The sequence below is a fragment of the Hyperolius riggenbachi genome, chromosome 10 (genome assembly GCF_040937935.1).
Source record: "Hyperolius riggenbachi isolate aHypRig1 chromosome 10, aHypRig1.pri, whole genome shotgun sequence".
Classification (NCBI taxonomy): domain Eukaryota; kingdom Metazoa; phylum Chordata; class Amphibia; order Anura; family Hyperoliidae; genus Hyperolius; species Hyperolius riggenbachi.
Window position 1 is genome coordinate 130121480 of NC_090655.1, and position 21088 is coordinate 130142567.

The following is a 21088-nucleotide window of genomic DNA, read 5'->3' on the forward strand; positions in this document are numbered from 1 at the left end:
TTCACAGGGTCAGTGTAGTCCCACAGCTTTAAACGTGGCTTTACAACCTCTTTCAGACTGATATATTTCAACTTTTTTTCATATATTCTGAACTGTCATTTGATCTGGTTTCCTTTTGATTTAGAATTGATGTAGAAATGAAGGATGAAGGCTTGATCTGAGGTTACTTTTTCTGTTACAACAGTAGCGGATTTTTCTTAGAGCTATGTTTGACTTTACTAGTTGTGAAAGGAACTTTTGATGTTCATTTCAAAGAAAATAAAATAATTTTGGAAAATAAAAATAAAATGTAATGTGGCAACTACTTGATTCACAACACAAGGTTCCCTGTACAGTGAAATTTAGATTCAGCTTGGCTGGTTGCAATTAAGCCTGGGTGTTCAGAGTCATGTGAATCGTTTTTTGCTAAAGGACATAAACACTAGCCTGAAGCACTAATACAAACAGCATGTGTATTGTGCCTGTGCTCATCATGCTATGGTATAACTTTACAAATAACCAGGGTATAATTGGCACAGAGGAAACTGTGCCAGATGAGCATCTTCTCCCCTCGCTCTTGAATTTGCAGTGATCCCATCTCTCCCATGGCCCCTATTATAGCTGCATGTACCGGTCCGAGCTTGATGACCAGGTACATATGACAGAGGAGGTTGGTTTCAGTTTGAGCCAAGGGCAACCTGCAAGAGCCACTGGTACGGGGGAGATGTGAGAGGTTTCTTACCCAATTATATCTGACAGAGTCAAGATGAAATGCAGGAGACAGCCATAGCTTGACTTCCTACAGCAGTATTACTTGGTAGCCAGGTGCTCACTGGATCTCAGACCCAAAAGCTACACCAACTGTACAAGTCAAGGAATAGCAGTTTCATTGCTAGTGGGCCACTCAACAGGTATGTTTCTGTACAAAGTTTTCCTGGTTCCTTAAACTTTGTGCAAAAAATAATGTAAAAAATGCATAGGATGGTTGGAAAAATGGAGGAGAGTACACACCAATAGTACAAGACACTGATCAATTTTGTAATAAAAAATATACAAGCTTTATTAATCAATAATTATGAACATTCAAAATCTCCTAATCTATTCAGGACCCATCCCCGCCTACCTCGTGCAAAAAATAACACCTCTTTAATTATTGCATACTATGGTTAGTATTTAATGATTCTGCTAGTTACAGTTTCCCATCTTCTTTCATTGCATAAAGAGAGTCACAAACACACACATTTCAACATACCTTGAACACTCTTTTCTGCAAAGTTCTCAGTTATTGCCCCATGAACGGCGGTTGTCACTCCTGGCTGCTGATGAGCAGCAGGACTACCTGATATTAGTATAGTAGTTGTGGCCTGTGAGGCATGCTTTGAAGGAGACTTTTGATTAGCTGTTGTTGGTTTACTGGAGGAGTAGAAAGAGCTCAGGGTTTGTGGTTTATGAGTTTGACTTTCTCGATCCAAGAGCTTATCCAATATCTATATAAAGGAGAAGGGATAGCAATCAAAAATCATTCAGTTTTGCATAAGTACACATAGAGATATAAAAAACTACTAATCAAATTATAGAAAATGTGCAGTTTAATCTCAGGCCTTTATTATGCAGTTAATATAGTGTTTTAATATAAGTTAAAACATTAAATATATCATCGTATTTTATGTAGCTATTCCTCCTGCGTGGGGAAATATTTTCTTTGAAATGTTCCAGTTCATGTGTTTTTGCTTTAAAAAACACCTTTGAAACGAAAACATTAAATATTACAAATGTACATGTCACTTTTGGCGCTCCATCTGAATCTCTACCTGATAATGTTTGGTGAGATGTAAAGAGCTGCTTTACTGTTGCAATAAACATGTCCAACATTATAACAGCAAAGTCCTCAGACTTGGTAAGTGATGGCTAGAGATGGTTAAATAATTTCAACTCGCAAGTAAACTGTATGCAGCTTGGAATAGGCTAATGGTAACGAAAATGACCAAGAAGTACATTTGACTGGGCCAGTTCCAAGGTGCAATCAATTTGCATGCAAGTTAAAATTATCTGCAACTGTCAGATCATCTCTGCTGATAACTAGGCTCCATTTCTCTCCATGTAGCCATCTTATCAAGGCCTTTCTTGTACCTACAAAGCATCCCCAAAAATTAGTAGGTGGAGCTAAAAAAAAAAAAAAAAAAAAAAAAACTTTTACAGGAGGCAATTCATATTTTCCAGATTAGAGCAATTTGTCTATTTGAAAAAAAAAAAAAAACAGCCAGACACTTACCTAAGCAAAGGGAAGGCTCTGGGTGTAAGCAGTCTCTCGGTCCCCTTGTTGCAGCGGCAGCTCCTTCGCCGCAGATGACTTTGGAAGTCTTTGGGAGCAGAGTCCACTGAAGACAGGCGGCTCAATGCTACGCACGCCCGAGAGGGCTCTAGTACGTGCGCAGTATGGAGAGGCCCGTCTCTGGGAGCACTCAGGCTCCTTTTGGTGGTGGAGAGAGCAGTATTTGACCAAATTGGTTGAATACCGCTACAGGGAAGCCAGCCCTGGAATGGGGAGCAAGAGAGGAGCGGGAAGGCTCTATAGGACCCAGAGCCTTCCCTCTCCTGAGGTAAGTATCTGGCTGATCATTTTTTTCATGAATTCTCTAAGACATTAAAGAGAACCAGAGATGAAGCACCCTCTTGTATTTTACCTTATAAATCAGTGGGAACATGACAGTAAACACCTAATCTGCCCTTTGTTTCATTGTTCTCTGTGTAATCTGACTGTAATCACCTCTGATAAGAACCCCCGACTGAGAAGTCAGGCTGCTCCGTCTAGCTTTGCTACAGAAAGATTATAGCTAAGTCTGCCTTCTGTGGTGTTATTTCAAGCCCAAGCCTGCCCCCTTGTGGCTTTGCTATAATGACTCAGCAATAATCATTCCCAGCAAAGCCAGATTTAATTGCTCAGTCTGGGATTCTTGTGACTGCTGAAAACAGACACTTTTAGCAGTGAGGGTGAAACAGAGAGCATGGTAAGTGTTTTCTCTAATGTTCTTACTGATATACATGGTAAAATACATGAGGGGGCTTCGTCTCTGGTTCCCTTTAAAGGGGCACTATGGTGAAAAATTTTAAAATTTAAAGTATGTGCAAACAGACAAATAAGAAGTACGTTTTTTCCAGAGTAAAATGAGCCATAAGTTACTTTTCTCCTATGTTGCTGTCACAGTAAGTAGTAGAATTCTGACAGATGCGACAGGTTTTGGACTAGTCCATCTCTTCACAGGGGACTCTCAGCAAGGCTTTTATTCTTTATAAAGATATTCTCTAAAAGGGATTTAAACAATAATGCTGGCCAGCTCCCCTACTTGCTACACAGTTTTTTGGCAGTTGGACAGAGCAACTGCCAGTCACTAAGTGCTTTTGAAAATAAATAAATCCCTGAGAATCCCCCATGAAGAGATGGACTAGTCCAAAACCTGTCGCTTCTGTCAGATTTCTACTACCTACTGTAAGTGACAGCAACATAGGATACAATTAATTTATGGCTCATTTTACTCTGGAAAAAAACGTACTTCTTATTTGTATATGTCTGTACATATTTTAAATGTAAAATTTTTTCGCCATAATGCCCCTAAGTATACATGAAGTGGGTTCAAATTAGCTAATCGAAAAAGCCGCAGTTAGCTTGTCAACAGCACTCCTTAACTGCCTTAGTTAAAGGAGTTCTTTCATGAAAAAAGTAGGCAGTTCAAAAATGTGACAGATGACAGGTTTTGGGGCAGTTCATCTTTTTAAGGGGGATTCTCAGGGCTTTCTTTGTTTTCAACAGCATTTCCTGAACAACAGTTGCAAAATCTAACTGACATAATAGTGTGCAAGTGATTAGGGAGGCCGGCTGGTATCTTGCTATTTTGGCAGTTAAACTGCTGTTCAGGAAATGCTTTTGAAAACAAAGAAAGCCCTGAGAATCCCCCTTAAAGAAAACCTGAACTGACAATTAAAAGTCAAAATAAGCATACACAAGTCATACTTACCTTCCATGTAGTCTACTCCTCAGTGTCTTTCTCCTGTCCCGCGTCCTGTTTGTTCACTGTGATCAAGGGAATTTTCCGTCCTCCATTTTGAAAATGGCCATTACCCATAACAGCTTTCCGGTCAGCACACAGTTAAACTGTAACATCGCCCACTTGAGCCATAGGATAACATAGACATTACCTGGTACATCAGTTTTCCTCTCAGCTATAACTGACAGCAACTGATATATTTCAGATCTGACAAAATATTGTCAGAACTGGAAGGGATTATTGTCAGAAGAAAATGGTGAGCTTCTGAGAGGAACTGATGGCAAGGTAACTATGTAATGTTCATTTGAAGATATCTCATGTGTTTATTTTAAATATTTTTACTCAGTACAGGTTCTCATTAAGGTGGCCACTAACTGTCCAATTTCTAGCGAAAAATCGTTTGAGCGATCAAATTCTGATCGGATGAAAAAAATCGTTCACTACACCATCAACTAACCAATCTTTGCTTCCTATCTATCACGACCACCAAGAAGAACCCAAATTTTCGTACGACGAAAATTCATTCGGGCGACATTTTTTTCACTCGTTCATAAGCGATTGTGTCCACCAATGGAGATTATTTACAACCAATCCGATCAGAATTTCTGATCGCTCGAACGATTTTTCGCTAGAAATTGGACCGTTAGTGGCCAGCTTTAAAAAGATGGACTGGCCCAAAACCTGTCATCTGTCACATTTTTTAACTGCTTTCTTTCTTCGCGAAAGAACCCCTTTAAGGAATGCTGTTGACAAGCTCCCCAAGGGCCTGTTTCCACTACACACAGATTGGATGCAGAAAAACTGACTCCAATAAATGCCTATGGGCCCGTTTCCACTAAACGTGATTTTTGTGATGCAGATTTTCCCATAGTTATTAATCGGAGTCAGTTTTTCTGCATCTATTCTGCATCCAATCTGCGTGTAGTGGAAACAGGCCCTAAGGCATGCTTCATTAGGCAATGTAATCTACTTCAACTACGCTTGCAGTGTTAAACATAAATAGAAAAAAAATCACTATCCTTGTCCTTTAATTAGGTCTACAGTTTTAAGTTATTTATGAAACATTCTGCTTTTCCTTTTGCCCTGCACCTGTTCTCATCACAGACTGTTTTTCAGTACTTTGGACAAGGCAAAATATTTGACTAGCAGGAACCACAATGAACACGCTTCTGCTCATCGCATTTCTTATCTTCATGCTAATTTACAATAACTTTGCCACAACTTGCATCTAATGTGGCTTCAACCACTTTTAAGGACAGTTTACAGAAAAATATAAAGTCAGATCATTACCTTCATATTCCATTTACAACTTTGCAATTCAATCTTTATAAGGTAAATTATAAAATAAAAGGCATGTTGCAATCTGTTGCAAGTGCATATGGGTGGGAATTACAACTGTTGCACTTATGCCGATAATAAGCTGGTTCAGTAGGAATTAAATGATAAAGTGTTTATAGAGAATTAACAGTGCCTGAAATAACTTCTCCCAATAAGCTCTGTTTAACTAAATTTCTCAAGCATCCAGTTCTCTTTCCAGTCATTTACGAGTAAAGAGGCAAAGGTCTACACTCAAACTTGACAAACCTATTGCCAGCATCAAACCTATTGACACCACTGCTATACCCTGTAACATAACCACCTGTAAATTATTCATTCCAGCATGGGCGTAGCAATCACCCCTGTGACCCCAGCCATTGCAGAGGGGCCCAGTGCAGCCAATTTGCAAAGAAACCTCCCCATTCACTCATTCTCGAAAACCTTGTGCAGGACCGTGTGTAATTTTTTCCTGCTTCCAGAGGCTGCTTCACAGCAAAACACTTTCTGTTGCCATTCACCGGTTTCCGATAACGTGACCCTCATGGGGTTCGGGGCCAAAATAGCGCCCCCCTGCAAAAATTATAGCATGGGGGCCATTACGTCTAGTTATACCCCTGCAATCCACAACTGAATATTTAATGTGTATTTAAAATGTAAATCCAAAAATCAAAACATGGTACTGTATACACTATATTTGAGTATAAAGTGAGCTATTTGTGCGCTACTAAAATGCTCCCCAACACAAAAGCTTGGTTTATACTTCGGTTAAGGCAAGGGGTGGCGAGGGGGCCCTACTTCTTTACTCCATCCCCCATACAGAGTTATTTGGTGTCAACTACACATCAGGTAAAGCTGTATGGGGGGAGGGAGAAAGAACTACTAGACAGTAGATAACTTTGTATGGGGGGGGGGGGGGGGCACTAGACACCAGGTATTGCTAGATGGGGGAGGGAAGGGAGACTCCTAATTAACAGGGACCGCTGTATGGGGAAGGGAGGGAGAGGCCACTAGACTACCAGAGAAGCAATATGAGGATAGGGAAGTTAAAAGTAGCTGCCTAGGATATACTCAAGTCACACAGTCTCTTAGGTGTCTGAAGGAAAAAATGATTACCTTGGTTTATACAGTATTTCAGTAAATATGATATACAGGATACCAGACTGCTTAAGAAAAAAACTAATATGAACATAAAATTAGCACTATTTGCCCATAACAAGTGCACTGGGACACCATGCATGCAGTACATACGGCCCGCTGCACACCAGGCTGAAAGAAATAAACTAATAATACCTATAATACCCATTTTGTCTCCCAACATTATAGGCTGTAAAGGTGGCAGGCTTTTTATGTACTGTATTTGAAATAGTGTATTTGTCCTTCCGCAATACCTTTTTCAGCTTTGATTGGTCATCCTTGTAAGTAATCATCAAAGCTAATGCCAGGTCCCCCTTCTCTCTTCTGGTGCCTTCACAAAGTAAAGGATGCTCTGCTTCACTCACAGTTGTCTTCATTCCTGTGCAGACATTGAACCCCTCTAATTTCAGTATGTTTATACACATATACACAGTCAAGAACAGAATGTGGTACGGCGTTCAGTCCAACACAGAACAAAAATGTCATGGACTGCAGGATAATAATATGAACATGCTGGAATTTTGGGAAATTTCAAATTGGAACAACAGACAATTAAAAATCACCACCAAATGGCTGCAATAAAAGAACACATGCATGTGCTACTTTAACTTATAAATAACCAGAGATTAAGCATAAGTTCTAGGTGGTGGAATATGCTGCAAAGCAATGCATCTTTGATTGTTTATCTTTGGAAAAAAGTACATTGCATTCATTACCTGCAACACAACAATTCCTCTAAAACGGGTCAGGAACCTTTTTGGCTGAGAGAGCCATAAACGCCACATATTTTAAAATGCATTTCCCTGACAGCCATACAATATGTTTCAAACTGGAACAGTGTGCATGTGCAGCAGAGGGCTCATGTCCCTGTTGCTATGGTGATGTGTATACAGTTGATCCGCCAGGCAGTGGAGGTGTCAGACACATCTTCAGCTTCTCTTGGGTTTCAGCAGGCAACATCAGCAATTTCCCCCGAAAGCCAGACAGGAGAAATACCCACTAACAGCTTGTACAATCAGCTAGCTGACTTGGGGGTTGATTCACTTTGTAGGGCGAGGTTACCGCACTTAGGCCCAATAGGCTGCTTGTCAAATGACAGACAGCCTATTGGGCCAAAGTGCAGGGATCTCGTCCTACAAAGTCACTGGGCCTGACAGGGTCCAGAGTGGGACAATTGGAGCAGCTGTTAATTTGGGGGGGGGGGGGGGGGGGGAGTGTGAGTAGTAGTGCATGCTACAGTAGTAATGTGCCTACTTTGAAATTTTTACTTGCGCTGCCACACTAAGCTGCGCTGCTTGAGCAGTGTAGCTTAGTGAATCAACCTCTACTGATTTGTCTGTGAGCCAGATGTAGCCATCAAAAGAGCCACATCTGGCTCCCGAGCCATAGGTTCCCTACCCCTGCGTCTAAAAGATGCAAATCTCTTTATGCATACTGACATCCTACCAGTGGTGCGGTTACACCCAGAAGATTGTGTATACCTTCTCCAGCCTTCATTTAACTGGTAAAATCACACTTGAATACAGCCCAAGCAAAGCCCCATATTACAGACCTTGAGCTAATATATATCACTGCATTTATGTGTGAGCTGATATTGGCCTCAATTCACTAAGATCATGCTGGTGATAATAAGCCAAGAGAAAACTTACCACCGCACATCGATCTGTATTTTCAGTGTTAATTCACTACAGAAGCTTGCCTTTTTAAAGCGGATCCGAGATGAACAACTAACTAGAACAAGTAACTTGTCTATATATCTTATCTAAAGTTTAGATAGTTAACACAGCAAATCGAGCTGCAAACGGCTTCAACAGAATAGGATTATTTATTCCTGTGATACGACAGCAGCCATGTTCTGTTTGTAAACATTACACACAGGCAAGCTGATCTGCATCTCCAGCCCTCAGCCTGTGAAAACCTAATTCCCCCTCCTCCCCTCTACCTCTGCAATCTCTGGCTAGTAACACCTCCCCCTCCTCCTGCCCAGACTGAGCTCCAATAAGCCCTTGCTACTGTCTGAAAATGCAGAGGCACTCTGAAAAGCTGTGGACGAGGCTTGTTTAGTTTATAGGGAATTAGAGTATTAAAACAAACAGAAAAAAAGGATTTGGCTTGAGGATTGCCCTATAAACTACATGAAAGGAACACAATTATGCAATGAGTTAAAGTTTATCTCGGATCCACTTTAAGGTGTAGAGATAAGTTTTCACAGTGAGAGAGTTATCTTATCACTTCAGTCCTTAAAGAGGAACGGTCGCAAAAATCTTAAAATGTAAAACACATACAAATAAAGGGGCCCATACACCTAACGATTTTCCCGCCGATATACAGCAGATTTGATCACTGTGATCGAATCTGCTATGAAATCGTTGCTCAAACGCTGACAGAACGATCTATTTCCATCCGAAATCAATCGTTCCCGTCGAGCTGTCCGCGCGGAAGATTTTGCCCGATAGCCGGCGGGTCGGGAGTGCGTCGATAGCGGCGTTTGAATGCCCGATGACCGACGCTAGCGGCAATACATTACCTGCTTCACCGGCGCAAGTCCCATGGTCTCCGCTGTCTTCTTCTCCGCTGGGCTCCGGGTTCCAGCTGGCTTCACTTCCTGTCCCAGCAGGAAGTTCAAACAGTAGAGCGCCCTTTACTGTTTAAACTTTTCCTGGCAAGAAGTTCAGTGAAGCTGGAGCCGAGTGCGGAGAAGAAGACAGCTGAGATCGGGGGACTCGCACTAGCCGGATCAGGTAATGTATGTGTGTGTGTGTGTGTGTGTGTGTGTGTGTGTGTGTGTGTGTGTGTGTGTGTGTGTGTGTGTGTGTGTGTGTGTGTGTGTGTGTGTGTGTGTGTGTGTGTGTGTGTGTGTGTGTGTGTGTGTGTGTGTGTGTCGGGGGGGGGGGGGGGGGAATCTATCTGTTGTTCGATCTGATGGCAAATCGACCAGTGTATGGCCACCTTAAGAAGTACATTTCTTCCAGAGTAAAATGAGCAATAAATAAATTACTTTTCTCTATGTTGCTGTTATTTACAGTAGGTAGTAGAAATTCCACATTACGGACAGATTTTGGACTAGCCCATCTTCTTATAGGGGGTTCTCAGGGTTTTCTTTATTTTTAAAAGCACTTAGTGAATGGCAGTTGCTCCACCCAACTGTCAAAATAGTGTGCAGTGAGCAGGGAGGCTGGTCAGCATCTTTGTATAAAGATTTTTCAGCGAATGTCTGTATAAAGAATAAAGGCCATGCTGAGAATCCCCTATGGAGAGATGGACTAGCCCAAAATCTGTCGGTAATGTCAGATTTCTACTACCTACTGTAAGTGACAGCAACATAGGAGAAAAGTAATTTATGGCTCATTTTACTCTGGAAGAAATGTACTTCTTATCTATATGCGGTTTAAATTTTCGCGACAGTTCCTCTTTAAATTACCTCATCTGTAGTTATTTTCACATGCAGTTATATAACAGCCTGTCTTTAACTTTAGAATTCTGTAGTTGTTTTAAAGGGAAGGCCCAAGCAAAATAAAAAAATGAGTTTCACTTACCTGGGGCTTCTACCAGCCCCATGCAGCCACCCTGTGCCCTCGTAGTCACTCACTGCTGCTCCAGTCCCCCGCTGGCAGCTTGCCGACCTCAGAGGTCGGCGGGCCGCATTGCGTACATTTTTAAGTTAAGGAGAGAAAGTTAACTTAAAGAGATCTCTCCTTAACTTAAAGACAGAAGAGTTAACTTTGCCTGAGGTAAATTGTTTAGTAAATACTACATGCCTTCTCACCATGGTGATAACACTAGAAACAGCTCCAAAACGTTTTTAAAGAGAAACTCCTGTGAAAATAATTTAATAAAAAAGTGCTTCATTTTTACAATAATTATGTATAAATGATTTAGTCAGTGTTTGCCCATTGTAAAATCCCTGATTTACATTCTGAAATTTATCACATGGTGACATTTTTACTGTTGGCAGGTGATGTAGCTTCTGCATGCTTTTTTGGCAGTTGGAAACTGCTATTTCCCGCAATGCAACAAGGTTCACAGACAGGAAACTGCCAGGAGTATCACGGTCCTCAGAGTTTCTTGTGGGAGGGGTTTCACCACAATATCTGTCATACAGCGCCCCCTGATGGTCTGTTTGTGGAAAGGAATAGATTTCTCACGTAAAAGGGGGTATCAGCTTCTAATTGGGATAAAGTTCAATTCTTGGTCGGAGTTTCTCTTTAAAGACAGGAGATAAGCTTAGTGAATAGAGGCCAATGGCCTCAATTCACTAAACTTATCTCCTGTCTTTAATAACTCTCCTAGAGTTGTTACCATGGTGATAAGGCATGTAGTATTCAGGAAACATTTTACCTCAGGCAAGCCTAAAGTTAACTCTTCTGTCTTTAAATTAACTCTCCAATCCTTAAAATAACTCCAGAGTTAAAGACAGGCTGTTAATTAGCTGCATGTGAAAATAACTACAGAGGAGGTAAATTAACTACAGAGGAGGTAAATTAACTACAGGAGAGATAACTTAAGGAATGAAGAGGTAAGATAACTCTCTCTCACGTGTGGAGGTAAGTTTTCTCTTGCCTTATTATCTCTAGCATGATCTTAGTGAATTGAGGCCAATGTCTCTTAAGTGACCAAGTAGTAAAAGGGATATGGAAGCTGTCATATTTATTGCTGATCGTTAACTGTCCTGCTGATCCCCTGCCTCCAATACTTTCATTTACAGAGCCAGAATGAGCAAGCAAATCAGGTATTCTGTTTAAGGTTTGATTACACTCACTACGGCCTAGTGCACACCGGAGCGTTTCCGCTGCTGTTTGCGATCTGCTTGCGGGTGCGGATCCGCTAGGGTAATGTATTTCAATGGGCTGGTGCACACCAGAGCGGGAGGCGTTTTGCAGAAATGCATACTCCCGGGCTGCTGCAGATTTTGGATTGCGGATGCGTTTCTGCCTCAATGTTAAGTATAGGAAAACCGCAAACCGCTCTGAAAAACGGCACTTCAGAGCGGTTTGCCAGGCGTTTTTTGTTACAGTAGCTGTTCAGTAACAGCTTAATGTAACAATACATGAAATCTACTACACCAAAACCGCTACACAAAACCGCAAAACGCTAGCTGAAACGCTACAGAAAAATAAGAAAAAGCTTTCAAAATCTGCTAGCATTTTGCGGATCTGCTAGCGGTTTTTGGTGTGCACCAGGCCTACATGCTTATTTCAGGTGCTTCATTCAGATGAAAAAAGCTACAGCAGGACAGCTAGGCAACTGGAATTGTTTAAAAGTAGATAAATATTGTAGCCTCCATATCCCCCTCACTAATGTCACTTTAAAATTGGGATATTTTGGTTACTGTATATGGTACCAAAGCATTTATATTTCTCAGATATTTACTTCAAGGTAGCTTAATGGTGACAGCAACTAAACATGGTTTTAGATCTACATTCTTGAGCAGGCAATTTACTGTCACGCTCTCACTAAAACCTTGCTTTTTAAAAAGGACGAACAGGGCACAGAGTGAATTTCTTCCAGCAATCCATAATTCATGGGGACACTTGATGATGCCACAGTAGAGGAAAGTGTTAGAACTCAGCCATTGTACAAGTACATTGCTGGCTTGTGTTTCAGCATATCAGTGTCTTAATGGAGACCTTGCAATTAGCTCCTCTAAGGTCGTTTGTGGTCTCAAGGAACAAAGCAGTAAATGTTTGGTTCACAGAAAGAAGAGAACTTCATAGAAGGATAAATCTGGCTCTGTAAATGATGAAAGGTAATGGCTACAGATAGTAAACAGAATATATACATTCCTATACACTTGCAGGGCTTGTACCAGAATTCATAGCAAACTGTCCCTATACACAGCATGAGATTATTCACAGTGGATCGCTCATGCTTTGCCTGCTAATCCATATACAGTATTTCCATGCACTGGTATAAGGGTTATTTGTACCTCTTACCACTTCCAAGAATAAATCTGCCCTCTAAGCTAAGTGGAACTTTTCCCTCTTTTCCACTACTCATTTAATGACCTGCAGCTACTGACAGGGTTTCTTCATTCAGCAATAATGGGTCTGTATCACAGCATTCCAATGATATGCTTTCCTATCTACACCAGTTACATGCATCATTTACATTACATTATGCAGACATCATTGTGGGGAGGTGCCCCTGTAGGCATGACATCCATAGGGTAATCAGGAATAAGGTATACTGGAAAAAGCTGACCCGGGGAGATTTTGGGCATAAGCAGACAGGGTGAGGAGGTACAGTGGCATGATGCATAACAGAGGGGTTTCTGGCCGGAAGGGTAATTGGGTCACAGTCATTAAAAAAGCCGCAATGCTGGATTTTTAAATAAGCTCACAGGATGCCTGTACACACGCTTGATTCCTGGCTCAGCGAGTCACATCTAGCATATGTATGCACCTTCAGTTTAAAAAACAAACTTTTTGTTGTGCACGCTGACAAAATGGCAGTGTGGTGCTTACAGGATAGGCTGGACATGACATTATTAAGAAAAATGGCACCTGGCAGTAGTAGCTGAACGTGACAGAGAATGATGAACTTTATCTAGATGACACTGCTTTCATTCAAACACAGGCTGAATAACTGGGAGGCATATTTTTAATTGTAGGTCGTGCCAGTTTTGCTTTAAACAAAAAAAAAAAAAAAAAAAGGAGGTCACTGTAGCAGTTTATCATCCCTTAACTTGCTCATACTGTTTATTTGCTCATACACATACTAGTCTCAAAGCCAGTTCCATTTTTAACCTCACATAATTGACATAAGACACATGGGGCAGGCTGTCCCATTATCTGGCCACCTTCTTTTTATTTGTTGATATGTTTCTCTTTTTTTTTCCCATAAAAGTTGTTGGAAAACACAACTTTGATTTGGAATATTGAAATAAAAACAAGCTTTGGCAGGTGTATAATAGAGATCCTCCATATCTTGCATCGACCATCTAGTAAGCGTAATTATATAATTCTCTGATGCGTTGGATTATATATAAAAAAACATCAGTACTGTGAGATCCATTCATGCAGGAAACAAAATGACCGCCCATTAAAAGCAAGCGACATGGTAAAATGACTGCTGTTTGGAATAGCACTACCTTTACGGTAATCTTTCGAAACAGGAAAAAAAAAGGGTATTTTGCAGCACAGTGGTGGATGCTAGAGCTTTCTTCTACATAAACTGGCACATTTAAAAAAGGAACTTTGCTGTAAGCAACTTAATGACTAAATCCGCTAACATTTATCAAGATTCATAATTAGTCAGTTTTTTTTCGCAGTAATAACTTTTCCTCACCCCGATTTACATTCCTAAATTTATCAAAAGTGGTGACATTATTACTGCCGGCAAAGTGCAGCACTGCGTAAATGTTTGCGTGTGTGTTCCAAATTGAGCAGAAATAACACTTGTCCTCTGGGATGGAAGGCTGCATAACTAAATAGCCTAGGCTAAACATCACTGGAAGGGCAGAGTTACATACCAATAGACAGACATACATAGGACGGTTTTCTGATGCTGACAAGCAGGATAATTAATGTAAAATTTGGTATCCTGAATAATAGATTACATTCTACTATATATGTCTTTTCAGTGCCTGTTTAAGCGTGGCAGTTAGGGGTTAACACTGGTATTGCTATACTAGGTTCCCTAAATGAATGCTTGTAAAGAATGTTATCTGTATACATTATCTGTACCATCTTCTGCTTTTCAAAGGTCTCCTCTGGATGCTAAAGTTTATTACCACAAAAATATACTAGCGAGTAATTGGAAAATCCTCAAATTGGCTCTACACAGCATTAAGGATATTAGCTTCAGAGTTCCTTTAGGGACAGGGAGTGATAAGATTAGTGCAATGAACTCTGGAAAGCACAAAGAGAAACGTGACAGAGCTATATAAATATGTAAATATACAATGTGTGACCAGGGATTATAAAATGTAGCAAAAAGCAACTAAAATGTACAGGAAGCAATTCAGCCTGTTGAAAAATGTAGTCAATACAGAACTAAAGAAAACTAGGAATGAAAACAATCAAAGAGATTTTTACATTCTTAAGTCAAAGCTTAAGTCTGCCAATTAATAGTATCATCTGTATTCAAACCTTCTGCTTTGTCTGTGGCTAGCAGGGTACAATACTCTACTATATATGGTGGCTGGATGGTGTAATGGGTAAGGGCTCTGCCTCTGACATGGGAGACCAGGGTTCGAATCTCGGCTCTGCCTGTTCAGTAAGCCAGCACCTATTCAGTAGGAGATCTTTGGCAAGTCTCCCTAACACTGCTACTGCCTATAGCGCGCGTCCTAGTGGCTGCTGCTCTGGCGCTTTGAGTCCGCCAGGAGAAAAGCGCGATATAAATGTTATTTGTCTTGTCTTGTCATATAAAACCAGAATGTCAAGTGTTTCCTTTATATTAAATAAGAACACTCACAAAGCAAACATCATGTGAAAAGTGGATATATATTTTTACGGTGTACCTACCTAATGCAGCAACAGCTGCTTCAAAGCCCAGCTCTTCATCCCCAGGCATCTCATTGTTACGGTTACGACTTGGAGGCCGGGAACCTGTTGGGGATACCACTGAAAAAGAAACAAAACTAGTCCATGAGCAGTAAACATGCAAATGTCAGCCAATATATGCTTACTCTCAAAAAAACATCAATCTTACACTTAAAGTTCCAGTTCAGTAGATTTTATTATATTATGATTTCATAGGAATGATTGTAAAAGAATGCATTTAAAAGTATATAGGCTACAGAACTTACAGGTACAGCGAATCACTGCTGGCCACTTCCTCGCTGTAGGACATCTTGTAGCCTCTCAACTTCCTCCATAACCCCTCTTCCCTCATAAAACATAATATGATTCTACAGAAATGTCAAGTTTCCTTGGACTGTTTCATTACTGCAGCACTTTTCTGTCCCATAGAATAATTTCTGCAACAGCAGCAGTGTGCGATTGAGGTTTTGCATAGCCTTGTACTGCATTTGGAAGTACAAAGCAAGCTGCTGCAATGACGAGGTCAATGTTAAACAAGATTTCATGACAGAAAGATATTACAGTGCAGAGATCTAAAACAGGTAAACTGTGAATAACGTAGATACTGATCAGAAGATACTGATTGTTTACACGAGCTACCATAAATCTAACAATGTATGGCCACCTTAATAGATCAACCCAGTGAGCAGTTAAAGAGACCCTGTAACAAAAAAAGTTCTCCTGGGAGGTACTCACCTCGGTAGGGGGAAGCCTCAGGGTCCCAATGAGACTCCCCCCCCTCCCCCCAAAGGTTTTTCTCAGTACAGGTTTTCTTTAAACACCTCCTAATCACACGATCACTGATATCTAATCACAGTGATCATGATAAAGGGGAAATTCTGGCCCCGCCTTTAATTGTCAAAGGAGACCAGCAGCAGATGCACTTGTTCCAAAAGTACCAGCTAAACATAAATCACTACACATTCAATTCTTATTTTAACCTTTTTTATTTTTTAACCAATACTCCCCCAGTATCTATCTGTCCATCTGGATCTGTACATATAATCTTGTTCATCTATCTCTGCATCATCTTGTTCATCTATCTGTCCACCTATTTCTACCTATCATCTTGTTCTACAAAACGTATCTACACAAAATACAATCTCAGAGCAGACAAAAGACAAGAGAGAAACATGTATATTGGTTGCACAGGTTTGCATTGCTTCACAGGACCTAGACTCTAACTTTCAGCAGATAAAGTTGTGTGTGAAGACTGGAGAGTTATTTTATGGCTTCAGAAAAATTATGCTGCCACAGATGAAGCAAGATTAACCAGTTTCAACATTCATCACCAAGTTTGAAATTCAGGCAATATTCTACTTTGTGTGAAGCTTTGTACCATAATCCACAAACAACCCACCATCATAATATCTGTAAAGCAAACATATAAGCCCAAGCTGTAATTGCACAGAAACTATAATGACACTTTGACAGCTTTGCTGCTTTTAACCCTAAAGCAGTCAAAGTAAAACTTTATTTGTCTGCAGGGCCAAATTTCTCCTGCCGCAGGGGAATTGTGGCTTCCACAGCCTGGCAGACTAGGCAGGGTATGCAGAGTGGACGGCAGGGAGCTTTTCTAGTAACCTCTCCGGATGGCTAGACTGGCTTCCTCTTGCTCCACCGCAGCAGCAATGTAATCCCAACATGTCTTCTCGGTTCCAATCACATGATATGACATGTGATAGGGATCCAGGAGACCATGTCTGCTTTACAGCACCACCAGGGGGGTCATAATGAAAGAGTCTCTTCCATCAACCCTCTTTCAGCACCGCGTGGTGCTGTAACGCTGACACGGTCTCCTGGATCCCGATCACGTCATGTCATCGGGTGTGATTGGGACCCAGAAGACCTGTCGAAAGTTCAGAGCCACGGGTGGAGTAAGAGAAGAAGCCTTCCGGGAACAGCTAATTATAACTGCTCCTTGCCACCAGCTTGTTTGGCTGCACTAGGCAGCCAAGCAAGATTTGCCGACACAGGTTTAAAGTGCACAGCAGCTTTCAAAAAATGTTTTCGTTTGAAGCTGTTAATGGGTTAAGAAACTGTATGGTTTACATAGGCTTAGTTGGTAAGTGAATGTGCCCTGACTGTATTCAACTGTAATCTCCAAACAAATAAAGCGTACAGTTTGTTTCATTAAGATTTTGGCTTTTGCTTTGTATATAAAACCAGTCTCCCCTTCTACTCTCAGGATACTAAGCGTTACAACTTGCGAGGACAAACTGTGTATGTGAAAATGATGGATCATTCCCATTCCTGATTTCATTACCCACTGATGGGAAAGTTGATCATTTAATTTTCCTCCGAGTAGGTACATTAGTCAGAGATTTGAACGATTATTCACCAAATCATCCAGTTATGAACAATGCAATCTTTGTTCCAGCTGCAGCCATGCTAAAGATAACAAAATTATATAAGCATTTATCAGAACAGTGTGACTGCATCAATTTAATCAGAATCCAGAGAACTAAATGTATGTCTTTTTAGAAACCACGTACGTTGACGGCACATTAAATTGTATAAATCAGGGAGATGAACTGAAAAGAATGTACATTCAATCCAAAACATATTTAAAGAAGAAAAACACATAGAAGTCCGGTCTAGTCCCTACTAATAAAATGCTGCTGATATCCATTCAAAACAGATATATACTCTTTTGGGGGTTAGTGAGTGTTTTTCTTTCCATCTTAATAATACACTCAGTGAAAACTACTCAACATAATAGCATGCTTGATTAACATATAATTATCTGGAGTGAGCCTGAAGTGTCTAGAGATTCAAGAACTGGAGTAGCTAGTCAATGCTAAATGAACTATGCAAGAGGAACTGTACTGCACCACTGGCCAATGCTGACTATCACAGGCAAATCATTTGAGAACTAATCTCCAAAATCTGTAAATGCCCTTGGAAACCTGGACTATGTAACACTGCTGACAGATCACAGACCATATGTGACAGTTACAGCATTATTTATGCTGTAGGGTGCTGATAAAACTATTCTTAAAAAAAAGTCAGAAATATATGAAATATTAGAAATTACAATTTCCTTTTCCTTCTTACTTCATCGGCCAGTTTGACTGGCAAATTCTGTATCTACAAAAACACTTGTTTTACTGTGTGGTAAAGAGAACTACTGAGTGGACCTGAACTCTTGCACAGAACAGAAGGAAAACCTTGAGCAATACACCCTGTACATATTTAGAGAGTTTAATTTCCCCTCATTTGCGTCTAATCACAAGTTGTAATTTGATCTCTCCCCGTGTCACATGACTGTCATGCCATTATTATGCTGTTGTGTATCTTTTAGAGCAGAGAGGACTTCTGAGTTCAGTTCCGCTTTAAAGAGAACCCGAGGCGGCATGAAAATTAAAAAAAATAAAACATACCACCTGCTTTACGCCACCTCCCGGATGCATCTGCGCTGCTCCACGTTGCTCTCTGAGGCCTCGATTATCTTCCGCAGTCGGTAACATGCAATCACCAGCGGAGGAAATCCAAGATGGCCACAACCCCGAAGTACTTCCTGGATCACGGGTTTGTTTGCTGATTGGAGGATGGCAGTGGAGGCGGAGAGTGAGGTGACGGAGGTGGGGGAGCGAGGCAATGGATGAGGCTGTGGAGCAGGTGACTGATGGCTGGAAGGGGGAAAAGGAGGCTAGCGACATTCAGATTGTCGCTAGCTTTCAGGAGGGAAAGCGGTGCCTGGGAGGGGAGAAGGGGCGGGGGACTGACAGCAGCACCAGAAGGACACAGCGGCATGTGATTGGGCAGAGAACATGCCTATGTGTCCAATAACCTATATAACTATCTGCCTTGGGTACTCTAAGGAGAGCTGGCTTCTGCAATGTTACAGATCTAGTAAAATACAATTAGAAGGCAGTACCAAATGAGGCCTGCAAGGCAGCTTTCGTTGGGGCACCAAGATTTGCACAGGTTCAAAAGAGCTCTGGCAAGCACCAGAGTAATGGCAGGTATATCAGTGTTATGCAGCAAGACAGACAGCTATTTTTTACTAAAGCTACACACCAGTGTCAGCTATGTTTGTATTGTGCTTATTAAATGTCCTGCCCAAAACTACATGTACCAAAGCACAAATTAGTCAGAAGGATTGTATTTTTAATGTGAAAATACATTTGAGAGGATTGAGAAGTATGCTAATTATTATGATACAGAATTATACTAATTATTATGAAAATCTATTGTACAATGGACTCATCAAATCTGGCAGTAAAAGCATTTCACATGTCCCTATTCATGCTGTGTAGATTTGCAGTAAGGTCCGGTTCACACCTGCGTTAAAAAATGGTCCGTTTGCGGATTGGAACGGATACTTTACAAACAGAACGGATGCGAACAGACCCAAAGTTAACCTATGGATCCGTTCATCTCCATCTGTTTAAACAGATCAGTTTACTGCAGGACCAATTTTTCCAGACCGCTAAGCCCAGCAGACTGGAAACAGAAGATGAAGCCCTGCATTGGGGGGCAATGGGAGAGCGGAACGTTACTTCACCCTAGTGAAGAAACAGACCATTAAGGAGCAATATCCACTGGGGGTGGTTATCTGGGGGGGGGGGGGGGGGGGGAGACACGAACCGGGCCTAGTTCGGGAGGGTGCAGCAGCCAGACGGGTAAGGGAGGGTTAAACTTACCCAGGCTTCTGTCTTCAATTGCAGCCAAGCGGTAGGGAGGTTTTCTTCCAGGCTTCCGTCTTCTTCCGGCTGCAATTGTGTCCCAACTCATGTCACGTGACTACGCTTCTTCCTTCAACCAGTAAGGAGCAAGCTGTTTTTTTGCAGCGATCTCTGCATGGAGGGGGAGTGAAGAACTATCACTGCTGTTGGGTACAGCAGTGATTGATCATCCCTGAGGGGGGTCACTAATTAGTAAAGGGAATATGTACTTCTTTAAATCAATTAGTGCTAGAGCTACAGTGCCGGCGGGGGCGTGTGGGAGCGAGCCGATCGTGCACCGCTGTGCTGCAAAAAATAAAAAATCATATATCTACATCCTTGTGGCTTGGCTGAAGTCACAGAGGATGTAGAGATGTGTAAAAAGTGGTTAAAAAGCCTTTACACGTCCATGGCATGTGGATACAAAAACACAGAACACCCACAGACGTCGGTGGCAGTCTGAGGGTTAAAATACTTGAAGATATAGAAATCATCTAGGAAGGGTAGAGACAAGCAAACTCCATTTTTTTAAATTTCAGTTTTGGAAAGTGTGTAGTTTGCATATGTGGGTTGTTACAGCTGTCTGTGTTACCACTACACATTTTTCTCTGACTTCCTGTCCCTCCTCCTGCAGTTAGGCTTCAGAGAAAGCTTCACTTTATGACTCGGGTGGATTTAGATTGCCACTGAACTCCCAAAAATGACTACATAAATCACACACCCGACCCAAGTCTCAGTGCTGTACCACTGGCTTGCTTTCTGCAACCAACCGACTCTTTTCTTGCTGTAGCGCACTGTACCACAATGCACACATGGCACTATGAACCTCGCAGAGGTGGTGCATTGCCGTGCACCAAGCCGCAATACAAGGCGGCTGCTATGCCGCACCGCAACTCACCACTGTGAATGTGGCCTAAAGTAATTATCAACACAGAACTCTGCTGCCTCCTTCAAAAGATCTGAGAAAATCCCAACAACAATGCCAGTGCAAGGTGAGCACCATCACTGTGCACTAGGCACTTCCCCTGGTTTCAAAACACACCAGCCAGCTGCAAGGGAATCTGATTGTTTTTAAACGTGTAAATCTTTTAACAGACATAAAAACTTTTACCATCTCCTCCATTGTGGCAATCAAGTAAATCGTACTCATTTAACAAACAAAAAAGCGAGAGATTGGTGGCTGCAAGTTTTAGCCATGCAAAAATATAAACTTATACATCCTTTTTTGGTACAAGGTTACATTTCTGGAAATTATTAGAAAAAAATATATATGTGAAACTGCTTAAAGCACGTTAAGGATTTTACCATAGTTTTTGTATGCCCTCTAGTGGTGTCTGAATGTCAACGTACCTGTACTTGCAGCACAATAAGAAAATAATGTATTCCACTGAATGGTACAGCAGATTAGGGGGAAACCATC

General features: G+C 41.3%; 1 protein-coding gene across 1 annotated transcript in view; it reads right to left on the minus strand.

Annotated features, from left to right (window-relative positions):
- The window catches only part of ZSWIM8 (zinc finger SWIM-type containing 8), a 105358-nt gene that overhangs the window by 34340 nt on the left and 49930 nt on the right, over positions 1–21088 (minus strand). The window contains exons 11-13 of the mRNA XM_068258030.1: positions 14942–15040; positions 6728–6852; positions 1232–1466 (exon numbers count right to left, since the gene is read on the minus strand). Of these exons, the coding sequence (XP_068114131.1) occupies positions 1232–1466; positions 6728–6852; positions 14942–15040 (459 nt within the window). The remainder of the gene's footprint in view (positions 1–1231; positions 1467–6727; positions 6853–14941; positions 15041–21088) is intronic.